At 34.6% G+C, this 12,656-nt stretch overlaps 2 protein-coding genes across 2 annotated transcripts; one reads left to right on the top strand and one right to left on the bottom strand.

Moving 5' to 3' along the window:
* Positions 1–93: 93 nt before the first annotated feature.
* LOC112021453 (E3 ubiquitin-protein ligase BRE1-like 1) lies at positions 94–4,713 on the top strand (the record flags this gene model as incomplete). The annotated part of the gene is given in 10 exon segments (XM_065768272.1): positions 94–287; positions 413–496; positions 609–728; positions 829–1,015; positions 1,117–1,277; positions 1,467–1,538; positions 2,381–2,457; positions 3,083–3,277; positions 4,473–4,545; positions 4,627–4,713. Coding segments are annotated over 10 exon segments (1,250 nt in total), but the record flags the coding sequence as incomplete, so codon positions are not given.
* Positions 4,714–8,014: 3,301 nt separating this feature from the next.
* Positions 8,015–11,580, bottom strand: LOC112022651 (autophagy-related protein 3). The gene is made up of 6 exons (XM_024055302.2): positions 11,130–11,580; positions 10,799–10,869; positions 9,580–9,696; positions 9,339–9,502; positions 8,405–8,490; positions 8,015–8,147 (listed from the first exon to the last, which is right to left on the bottom strand). The coding sequence occupies exons 1-6, from the start codon at positions 11,288–11,290 to the stop codon at positions 8,030–8,032; spliced, it is 717 nt and encodes a 238-aa protein (XP_023911070.2). The 5' UTR covers positions 11,291–11,580; the 3' UTR covers positions 8,015–8,029.
* Between the last annotated feature and the right edge of the window lie 1,076 nt (positions 11,581–12,656).

Below are 12,656 nucleotides of genomic sequence, written 5' to 3'. Positions count from 1 at the left end.
CCTAAAAAAAAAAAAAAAAAGAGTTCTGGGATGGTGAATGATTTTCAGCTCTTAGGTCAGTGAATGACATTCAATTTGGTTGGTTTTTTGAAGGGGAGTTGGAGGTTACACTTGCAGAATTGGAAGAAAGTAATTGCAATTTAGTATCTCTTAAAGCACAGAGAGATGCTGCAAAAGGGGCATTTTTCCCTGTCTTAAATCTAGGGAATAAGCAAGTTGCCAGTGATAGGGTCAGAGATAAACAAAAAGATCTGCACGATATGGAATCAACTCTCAAAGAACTAATGGTAATTTGTTGACTTGGGACTAATTTTCTGTTCCTTCCTCTCAAACTTTTTTCTCTTTTAGGTCAACATTTGATAATTCCTTAAATTGGAAGAGACAAGCAGATTAATTGCTTTGAGCTTCACAGGACCAAGCTTCATGTCGGCTAATGGAATTAAAAAGTCTTCATGAAGAAAGGATAAAAATATTACTGCAGTTATCGAGTTTGCGGGTCAGTTTTCTATAATGTTGATCATTCTGTTGGTATAATTCTTTAGATATTTCTTTCTAAGGGATCAATTATTAATCCAGTCATGTCATTTGAATGGGGTATTTCATGACAGAACACGTTGAAGAATGTGAAGTGTATTTCCTCTTCCAATGCTTACCTCCTGGTGAAAGATCAAATAGAAAAGTCAAAATCTGAATTTTTGCAGTATCAGGCCTTATATGAGAAACTACAGGTTGTAACTGGTCGGTAGTTTCATTTATGCCTTCATCTGTCATTTTTGTCATGAGGGTTTCGTTCTGATGCTGACTATACCTTTTTGTTGGAAATTGTAGGCTGAGAAGGACAGCCTTTTGTGGAGTGAGAGAGAATTGAGCATTAAAAATGACATGGTTGATGTTTTTCGAAGATCTTCTACAATTGATGATTCTAGAGCAACAGATTTGAGAGTAGAAATACAGAAACAAATTGAGGAAAGAAATAGGCTTGAATCGAAGCTGGAAGAGGCATCAAGAGAACCAGGTTTTAAGAAATCTGATGCTTTTCTATGATCATTAAACATTAGTAACTTTATCTCTATAGTTTTTTTGCTGCAATTATGATGAAGATACTTTGCATTGCAGGAAGAAAAGAAATAATTGCTGAATTTAGAAACTTGGTTTCTTCATTTCCTGAAGAAATGAGCACTATGCAAAGTGAATTAAGTAAATACAAAGAGGCTGCCTCGGATGTTCATTCTCTTCGGGCTGACGTGCAATCTGTTTCTGGAATTCTGGAGAGGAAGGTGGGTATATTTTTTTTGTTTTTTAACGGGTTGCACATAGTGGGCCTTGAACCCATGACCTTACCCTGCTTGCTCTTACAATCATTTGAGCTAGACTAGAGCTCATTGGCAGCAAGGCAGGCCTTTGTTATTCATTCAGTCATATTCATATATGCAGTTGAAGGGCCTAAAGTTCTCTGTCTAAAACAGGTGAAAGAGTTCGAAACTTTATCGGCCAGATCTGCTGACCAAGTTGCTGAGATGAAGAAGTTGCAAGCTGTGGTATGATATGTTTCCAATATATGTATTTGGATATGAAGCATGGTTACTTCAAAACCTTGGGAGTGTCTCTGAGCCATATGTTGTATTCAGACATGCATATTGCTCGCACACTGCCAGACATGTGTCCAATACATGTCTGGCAATTAAATGGCTTAAATTTGAAAAGACACATGCACACAACCCAATATGTTTAATTAATCTTTCAGAACCCATTGAATGTTCTGATGTTTGTTATTATTTTATAAACCTCTTATTTACAAAAAAATATATAGCTAGAAATTTTATTTATTATTGTCTGTTACCACCCAAAAAAAAAAAAAATTCATACCCTTGCTGTACGCTATCCTAGGTTTTTGATGGTTGATTGGTTGGCTTGCTATATTCTTATTGTATCTTATCCTTATCCTGTGTATTTATTGCCGTTTCCAACTGTTGTATGAATATAATGTGGAATTTCTGTGAATATAAATGTTGTACAACTTATGATTGACAATTTTCTCGGAGTTAATTTATATGGTTTATAATTACCAGCTTTGAGTAACTTGCTACTTGAAAAAAAAGAAAAGAAAAAAGAGGCCCTGCCGCCCGGGGGGGGGGGGTGCGGCTTTAAAATCCTGAAAATAAAATCTTATGCCTGATTATTTGTTTCATTGGTGCCATTTCCGTATGTTCCTTTTCTGTAAAGATGCACTCTGCACTCTCCTGTTTGGTGAATGCATAGACACGTGCGTGCCATGTTTGTGTTCCTGGTTTACCTGTTCATTTTTTTATAATAAATAAATGGATTTATCTAGTCTACTAATGATTTGGCTTTAATGAGTTTTGCCTGTTCTACTTTGCAGGTCCAAGATTTGAAGGAAAGTGATTTGGAGTTAAAGTTGATTTTAGAAATGTATAGACGTGAATCCACTGATTCAAGGTTAGAGAATTTGCATATTTATTTTTTTCCTCTTAGTTCACATTTCTTCTTGCTTAGTTTTTCTTAGTTCACCTTTCTTTTTGATAAGTTATTTTTAGCTCACATTTCTAATTTTCTGTATTTGCTAAAACTTTGTGCAAAGCTGTTTTGATTGTTCTGAGGACTCTTCTCTTTTTGATAAGTAATAAAGATTTATTGATATAAAAAAAAGAGACACCCAAGTACACGGAGTATACAGGGACTCTGTTCTGAGGACTCTTTCTGCAATCTTCTGATTTATACATATGCATTGTGTGTGCGTGTTTGTACTCTTTCTGCAATCCTCTTATATACACGTGTTTGTGTGCGTGCTTGCAAAAATTGCTTTTATGTTAGAATTAAAGAAAAATCAACCGCTGAATATCCTGAATTTCGTAGGAGTGTGTTTGGATGGTTTTATTTTGTTTAAAATGTATAAAAGTACAGCTGTTCCTAGACTAGGTTTTGCACATAGGCTTACTTGAAACTGGTGGAAGCACTTCATTCTGCTTAAATTAGGTTTTGCACATTCAACTTAATTGTCATACCTAGCATGTGAGTTATTGTTTGTGTGTTCACTTTTCTTAGAAGTTTATAAGATCTGCAGGGATGTCATTGAAGCCAAGGACTTGGAATACAAGGCATGGGCTCATGTTCAAACTTTGAAATCCTCTCTTGATGAGCACAACTTGGAATTACGAGTGAAGACAGCAAATGAAGCTGAGGCCATATCCCAACAAAGGCTGGCTGCAGCAGAAGCTGATATTGCTGAGCTGAGGCAGAAGTTGGAAGCTTCTAAAAGGTTCAATTTACTTTGACATGATAGTGGGAACATTTTTAAACTGCTGCTATTGTTGAACTTTCTACTTGGATAAACCTTTTTTCCCCCTAAAATTCAAATATCTTCTATGAAAAAGGTTGGTGTTTTGTGTGTGGAATAGACTGTAGACCCCCTTTGGTTGCATTGGATTTGATTGTGAGCTTTTCATGTTAGCTTTATTTATTTATTTAAAAAATTAAAATTTTTTTCTTTCAGAGTTTATGTTTTCCCTTAATTTAGCTTTCTGATTTCCTTTTCTTTTGTTTTGCTGTTTGGTTCTTCAATCTTGTTGTTCATCATCATGAACTACTTGTACTTTTATTTTTTCTCTTTTATAATATTTCTCTGATTACCTATCAAAAAAAAAATTAAAATTTTTTGATAAGTAAAAATATTATTGAAAAACTAGAAAAAGCACCACCCAGTACACAGGACATGTACTTAAGGGTCACCACAAATCAACAAACATTACAAAAAATATTTAATAAAAATTCTTAGATATAACTAATGCGAGTATTCAGGCATGAGATGATATTTGGCCATTTGAGGTTTTGAAATTCTGGACATCAGACTTGCGTTATTGTCTCTAAGATTATGTTTTGAACGTTACTTTTTGAGTGGATGACTATGTCTAGCTTTTTTTTCTTATGATTTTTCTAATTGTTCAATTAAGAAGCTAATTTGCTGTTCTCTTCTGTTTAATTGTTGTCTGGTATATTTCTAGTGTACTAGTGATTTTGGCACTTTCTCAAAAGATCTTTACTTTTCACAAGACATCCTTGAACTGTTAGATTATTGTTAGATAATTGCCAGAGGGTTGACTTTGTTAACTGAACCTGGTTTGTATTCTGCTTAAAGACTTCATTGCTTCGTTTTATTACTAAGTGTCCTAATATATATATTTTTGATAATCTAGTTTTGGTCCCAAAGGGAGGGGAAAGATGATATTCAATCTAGTGAACTTTTGCCTCATGAGGTGTGGTCCCAGCCAATTGTGTTACCTCTTGGGGTCATAAAATTTTCATATTACTTAAAGAAAAAAAATCATTAAGTCTTGTGATGATCTGTATTACACTATGTTAACTGTGCAGGCCGATGTTCTAGCATTAGCTTGGTATTATTTGAACATGAGAATGGTGTAAAGTTCTTACCAATGTCAAGTTTACTGCTATTTCAGGGATATTTCTAGGCTTACTGATGTCCTAAAATCAAAAAATGAAGAAAATGAGGCCTACTTATCTGAAATTGAGGTTAGTTTCTAGTTATCTAATGTGGACGTGATGACATTCAATCATGAAATTGGTCTAATTGTTGGTCTGGTTTTTCTGCAGTCAATTGGACAGGCATATGATGATATGCAGAATCAAAACCAACATCTGTTGCAGCAAATTACTGAGAGAGACGACTATAATATTAAGGTAATTGTCTACCTCAGACTTTTCTTTTATCTGAGATGAAGTGGTATTTTGTTTTTTCCTGTTGGTGTGTGTGACATTTTGGAATTTGAATAATGTGTTTAATTCTTGTTATGGATGTTAAGAGCTGTCGTGTGCTTCACTGTTTATGGTGAAATATTTATTTGCTTTCTTTTATTTCTATATTTTCCTATTGATGGTCATTTTGTGTGTAATAAATATATTGATGAAAAAAAAAAAAAAAAAAAACTAAAGTACACAGAGTATACAAGGGAGCATGAAACTTAACCTCGCAAAGTACAAATATCAATCATCTCTCTTATTTATTTTTTGATAGGTCACAAATATCAATCATATCTAATACTGAACACATAGAAAAAGAACCCAAAGCTAACACCCAATCAAACAAAGCTTTAAATAAAAACAACTTAAGGACAGGTATGGTCTGTTCATAGTGCTCAAGCTTTGAGCATTTATTTCCTGCCAAATATGCACATCAAACAATGAGGAACGACTTTCAAAGTAACAATATTCCGGTGATGCCCAAATCGAGCTTGCCAAGAAGCTAGTAAACTCACCTCTCTTTCGCCTATTCATTGAACTCCAAACAATCCGAACACCATAGACCACGATTTTGTATCTATAGGATAGTAAGGAGTAAATGGTCTACTGTTTCTCCATTACATTTGCACATGTAACACCAATAAATCACAAGGGTTTCTTCCACACAGTATCTATTGTCAAAATCTTTCCCTAAGCTGCAGTCCACAAAAAAAAGCAACTCTAGGTAGCACCTTTGATCTCCAAATGGTTTTCCAGGGGAAAAGCTTGTCACTATTAGAAACCAAAGAACAGTGCCCTTTGACCTCATAACCCTGTCTCTTAGTTGACTGCTTATCATCCCCACTCCTCACAGGATTAGAATATATTAAATCCATAAAGGCTGACAAAGGCTCCAACTCCCAGTCCTGCACAGGTCTTGAGAAATTCAAATCCCACTAAAGGACGCCATTACCGATCCCAAATAATTCCTAGAAAGCCTTCTTTAAAGAACTGTCCCACCCCAGGTCATGCCAAAGCTTCACTCTGGTTCTGTTTTCCACTTCAAACAGAATATGATGCAAACGATGTGAAGCTCTTATAGATTTCCAAAGACCCATACTATAAGGACCTACACCTCGGTACACCACCAAGCCAATCACTGCCTTACTTCGCCTCTGTCAGTCTTCTCCAAAGTAACTCTGTCTTAGTTTGAAATCTCCAAAACCATTTCCCTAAGAAAGCTTGGTTAAATTGTTTTCGATACTTGGAAGCCAATCCCCCATTCCAAAGAGGTGAACAAATCTTAGTTCAGTTTACCAAATGGAACTTGGATTCCCCACCTAAGCCCCTCCATAAAAACTGCGTGTAACTTTCAATACGATTAGCAATGTTAGCCGGAATAGGAAAAATAGAAAGAAAATAAGTTGGCAAATTGGAGTGAGTACTTTTAATTAACGTAACTTTACCTCTCTTAGATAAATGAACCCGCTTCCATCCCGCTAGTATACTCTCTCTTTCTTCTCAAGGATTGGGTTCTAGATTGTCTTCTCCTTGAATTTAGCACCCCAAGACCGAAGTACTTCATAGATAACGTTTTCTTTTTACAACCTAAAATATCCACAAGCCCTCCAAAGTAGAAAGATCCCCCACTGGTATCAACTCTTATTTATTTAAGTTCTCCTTTAGTCTAGAAACAGCCTCAAACCAAGTAAACACAAGATGTAAATGCACAAGCTATTCAGGGTCAGCTTCACAGAATATCAATGTGTCATCCACAAAGATGAGACACCATCAACAGATTTTTTGCAGAGGTACCTACCATAAATCTTGACATGCCTGACACTTGCTGCTTTATCTATCATACTGCTTAAAGCCTCGATAATTATAACAAAAAGCATTAGTGATGCCTTGTCTCCATTATAACTTTTAAGCACCTGAAGAATATCTTTGTCAAATGGTCAGTCCAACCAATTTGCGTTATCCTCTGATATCCTTGAAAACTCTATATTATCCAACCAGGGTCTTCAAATGCCGTGCTTACTGAATAGACGTTGTAGAATTGAGTAATACAATTAGTGATGGCTGCTAGATCCGGAGTCGGTTCCTTATCTACCAAGAGATTGGCAATGGAGTTATTCCTTCCATGTGAGTTGGCTATACAATGAAAATTTTTCATGTTTCTGTCCCCCTCTCTTAACCATAGAAGATAGAAGAACCCTAGATTTTTTCTTCCAACAAATCTCCCATGAAAGAGAGGTCTTTTGGAGCTCTACTCAAATCCAATCCTTTTCTAATAGCTCAACAGCTGTTAGTTGTCAACTTTCCTTTAGGGTATCCAGCTCCGAGAGATCATCCTTCTGTTTGTTTTTTTTTTTTTTTTTTTTTTTTGATAGGTAATAGATATCTTCATTAAAAAAAGTTACGTCATGTTCACGATGATGAAGGTACATCAGCACCCAGAAAAAGGCGGTGGGAGAACTTTAAGAATTTCTTTTTCTCCTATTCGCTTTGACTTTGTTCACTGTTTTAATTTCTTATAATGAGTGGAGACAGTAGTTGAACTATTTTAGCTTCTTAATGAATATTCATTATGCCTATAAAGAACAGATTCATCAATGCATATACTAGCCTTGACAACCAATGACAACAATGGCCAATTTTTCCAAGATACTTCTTGTTTGGTCCAAGTATCTTCTCTGTGTTTAACTCACTTCCTTTTCTCTTTGCGAGTTTCACAATCAGTAAAGATCTGTAAGTTTCGTTGACATATATGAAATATATAACATAACTGAAGTGATAAGTGCATTAGAATAGCATGAGAAAAAGTAAATAAGGCCAAGCTGAGCCAAGAGGTGAGGTGTTTGGGCTCAGCATGACAGACCTAGAAGCTTTGTGCGCTTGGCTTATCTAATGCAATCTGAACTAAGGCTTGACCTTGGCTCAGCTCTGCTCAATTTGTGGGATCTCACCTGGAAGACCTTAACAGGATTTGTTAAATCCTAATCCAACATTCTAGCTCAAGCTGCTTGGTTTGCTAAACACCTATTGGTATGAGAAGCAAATGATATTATCATACAAAAACCACTAGCAAATTTCCCTTTTTTTTATAGGTAAAAGGAAAATAGGAATAGTACAAACTGCTTCTGTGGTACGCAGGCCGTGTACTAAGGAAGACAAGAAACTAAGCAAAAGTTACTTTTGCTTAGAGAAGTACACAAATCTACAAAATCCAACAAGGATAGAAAGACCACTCATAGTGGTCATCCAATCAAACAAACTAAGCAAATTTTAATACCCTTAGGAACCTCAAAACAAGAAAAAACACGTAATTACTGAGACGAACCTCATCATACCCAGTAAGCCACACACGAGGAGTTTGATAATATTTGTCATACCTGGAAACACGGAAAAATTAGACAAATAAGGGTAGTATTTCTATAAATGTTTGAAGATTATACAGGAACAACAAATTTATAATTGCAGTAATATACTACATTCTGACCCAGCTACTTAAAGAAATTCGTCACCACAATATTAGAAATGAACCCAAAAAGAAAAGGGAGCTCTATCCTCCAAGAATCAAAGGGCTCCACCATTTTAAGAGAAGCAACACTAGTAAAAAAAAAAAAGAGGAATTAATAATAGATCTTACGTGATGCTGACATCATAGGTTCGAGTCCGTAAAATATTGTCATCATCAGGTTCCTCAGCAACAAGATATGTGGATGGAAGTGTTGCCTGAAGAACACAGGTTCAAGACAACAACATAAATCAATAGTTCATAGAATAAACTGATAAAGCAGAAAAATCCATTCAAGACAAAAAGACAAGATTGAGGTTAATTATACTAATTTAGGGGAAAAAAAAAACTTTATTATATGCAAGAGACTTAGAAAAAGGCCGTTCAAAATAGTGGACCTATACCAAAAGACCACTGTCATATGCTACTATAAATAAATCACCGGGATAAACAAATTAGCACCACCTAGAATCTATCTATAACATCCAAATTTAAAGTTTTACTTTACTAGATATAGTAACACCAATATTATCATGCAACCCTTGAGCTCCCACCACTAAGTGATTTGCTGAATTACTAGACAGCCAAACAAAAACCCCATCTCCTTTAATCTTTAAGGTCATGTATAGAGCTTAACAATACAATTTGAACATGAAATTCTAAGAAGCTATAGCACCCTGCCACCCTTACATGCCCAACATACATTGATAGCTGACTTTAGTCCTTCCATACGTGAATGTAAGATTGAGTATTATAGCATTGCAAACTACTGCCCAATGGTCAATGATCACATGATTGTATGGCTATAAGATGTTTTTCCTGGCATGGAAATTTGACATTATCATGAATCCACTGAATTGCCAACACTGGTAAGTTAGCTACTTCACCAGACCATCAATTCACCACCGAGAGAGAGAGAGAGAGAGAGAGAGAGAGAGAGAGAGAGAGAGAGAGAGAATAAGAGGAGTCATGTAGTTCAACCATGAGGTTTCAATCTTTCACAAATGTGCCTGCATGCATAATTAAGTACTAAAACATTGCAGGTTACACAAATGTAAATACTTACAGCATCTGTTTCAATATTGTCAGGTTCTTCGTAATCGGCCATGTCAGGAATATCTTCTTCATCTTGATCCCCAAAGTGTGAGGGTATTGACTTTACAGTCTTGTTCTTGCTGCTGATTTCTAAAGTCTCCATAGAAGGCAAGTTTTCAGCCTCATCGCTTTTATCTTCAGAAAGGAAAGAAGACATGTAAGTATAAATAATAATGACTTATAATTTGGATGTACGCTACAAGTGGACATACCCTTTGGCTTCCCATGGGTTGCCAACCAGCCGTCATTGTCTTCATTATCAAGAAGAACCTCCCCACCTGCAGCTTCATATTCCTCTTCAACTGATGCAGCCCTTCGTAGACAAGGGACTGAACAACAAGTGACCAGTTTATCGTTACTTTATCTATTCATTCAAAGAATATAAGAGTGCGTTTTACACAATAAAAAATTACAATCAGAGAAAGATGAGAAGAAGTTTTGCTTCCCAGTAATTTGCATAATTCCAAAATGTAGTTATCCTTTGTAATAATCTACCAATAAAAAAATCCAAAGCATTAAAAAAAAAAAAAAAAACTATTGTAATGAATATATTCAATTACACACACATACACCTAGTGGGTCTTGAACCCATGCCATCACCCTCCATCCTATAATTATGGGAGAAGGATTTGCATGTTCAGTACAAACTCATTGGCGGAGGCTGTGGAGCTAATTAGGAATTTACTGAATATAATGTTGTAACCACGATCAAAATGCATGAATACAAACAGAAGGCGAACTCTAATCACCAAAGTAAATGAAAAAACATAACAGAACATTTCCTAAAGACATCCAACTTTTTGTACAAAACACTGCTGATATGCGTAATTTCATCCTTTTATTTTTCTATTTTTACTTCTATTTGCTTCAATCATCAATCTACAAACCATTACTGCCCTTTTGATTGCAGAAAAAATACAGGGCGATTAAACTAAACAACTTCAGATATAATTTTTTGGACACCAACTGGGACCAATTAACTTTTTTTTGACTTTTGGGATAGCAAAACAACAAACATAATAAGATCCAAAAACCCCTTTGGTTCCCCCACCTTCCCCACACTCATTTTCACACTTTCTAGTGGCCAAAAAGTGAACTGATAAAACCCATTATTATCATCAACAATAAAAAAAGGAAACTTATAAAACATCAGTCAATTTTATTACTTTTTGGAAAATGCTAAAAACCTCAAACTATTTTACAATGCCAATGCGGAGGACACAGATGAGAACCAGTAAGAATTCGCCACGTCAACGATTTGTAAAATAGATTGTATTTGTATCATTACTTTTTTACTGTCATCATTATGGTCAAATGAATGAGTTCAAACCAAAACAAACCATTATAGTAGCTGTTACCAAAAACATCACACATTATCATATTTAAAAAAAAAAAAACACGTAAAAATCAAAGTAAAGTTTTAGTTTTTACCATTTCTAGTAATTAAGAACTGCTTCTCTGGTGGCAAGTATGACTTCCTCTTGTTTGGATCGCCTGATTCCCTGACATAATCACATTACAAAAAATCCATTGAAATAAATTCAATCTAATTAAAAATAAAAAAAATCTAAAAAGCAAATTTTAATTAGAAATACGAAAACAATGGAATTTTTTTTTTCAAAAATTTGAAGCTAAATTCTATATTGTGAGACCTAAAATTTGAGCGAAAATTGTATAAAAGGTAAAATTGAGCTATAAATTTAGCAAATTTGAAGGTTCTGATTAGGTATTTGGAAGGCGAAGAAGGAATGTAATGGAGTACCAGGACCAGGTAGGGCATTTGGAGACGAGGTTATCGCCAGCGATGACGAACTCGGAGACGCTAAGAACGCCTTTCTCTTTGAAAGCGGAGACGATGCGAGGACCTGTGATTCTCTCCACCGTTCCTTTGAACGCTTCGTGAAGCTTCTGCGTCAGAACCATCTTCTCTCTCTCTCTCTCTCTCTCTCTCTCTCTTCGACGATTGTGGAAAACCCTAGGTGTAGGTGGAGGTGGAGTTCTGTTGATTTCTGAGCTTTTCGGAGTTTGTGGGAAATTCCTTTCGTTCTTCGTTTTCGTGTGTGAATGTGGGATCTAATCTAATGGGGTTGATTCTTTTGCAACTCTCTCTGAGCTCTTCTATTTATTGGTTTTCTCCTTTTTTTATTATTTTAATATTAGAGATTTCTAGTTTACGTTATCACCTTGCTTGCTACAAGCCTAATGGTAATGGTGCTGGAATAAGAATCCTAATGGAATTTAAGGATGGGAAAAGGTTTGTTTTGAGAGAAACTTTCAAACTTCTCTTTATTCTGATTTATGGATTTTGAAAATCTAATTACTGTATATCTTCCTATTTTTCCAAACTTTCAAAATTAATAAATGTTTAAAAAAGTTTTTTATGGTCTAAAATTATGCATAAAAAAATAAAAGATAAAACTTATATATAGTACTTTAAATATTGTTTCTTAAATCCACATTTTAAGATTTTGTTACGTGGAAATTTAACTAAAAAATACATTTTTATTCTATTAGAAAAAAGTCACATGACAGAATTTTAAGATGAGAAACCTAAGGAACAACATCCAAGTACTATATCAAATTCAAAAAAAAAAAAAAACATCCAAGTACTATATCTAAGTCTTGCCTAAGAATAAATTTATTGATCAAATGGTAAATAACATTTGATTTGAATGAAATTTGACATGCGTGTTAAAAACATTAAAAAAAATGTAATCTAATGCTTAAATTTTCAAAATTCACATATAATAAAAAGTTATAAGAAAAGTATAAAAAGTTATAAGAAAAGTTTGAAGGGTGGTTTGAGGAGAAGGATAAGCTTGAGAGTTTTTTTTTTTTTTGAGAATACTAAATATTTTTAACACATACATGGGGAGAGGGAAGAGTGTTTTAAAGAAATTTACAGTGGTATATATCTAAAAGGGCCTAACTTTTAAATATATAGCACATACTTTAAATTTCTTTAACTCACACTCATTTTCCAACGTAGGATTAATCCACTATCTTTTCTTTTGAGAATACTAAATATTTAATTTAGGAAAAAGTTTGGCTCTGGTGGGGCATTTTAGTTTGTGGGATAACAAACAAACTGAGGCCCTGTTTGGTAGAGTTGTTAAACAATTCATTTTCAATTTTTAAACAACATTACACACATTTTCACACACATTTTCACCTATACGTATTTCAAAAAATTACAAACAACATTACTCAAACTCCTCTACCAAACAGGTCTCAATCTCTCAAAAAGTTAGGCTTAGGTTTTTTTTTTTTTTTTTTTTTTTTTTTTTTA

The sequence above is a fragment of the Quercus suber genome, unplaced genomic scaffold (genome assembly GCF_002906115.3).
Source record: "Quercus suber isolate HL8 unplaced genomic scaffold, Cork oak 2.0 scaffold_917, whole genome shotgun sequence".
Lineage (NCBI taxonomy): Eukaryota > Viridiplantae > Streptophyta > Magnoliopsida > Fagales > Fagaceae > Quercus > Quercus suber.
Note: the sequence above shows the minus strand (reverse complement) of the source record. Positions and strands in the feature narration are given on the sequence as shown.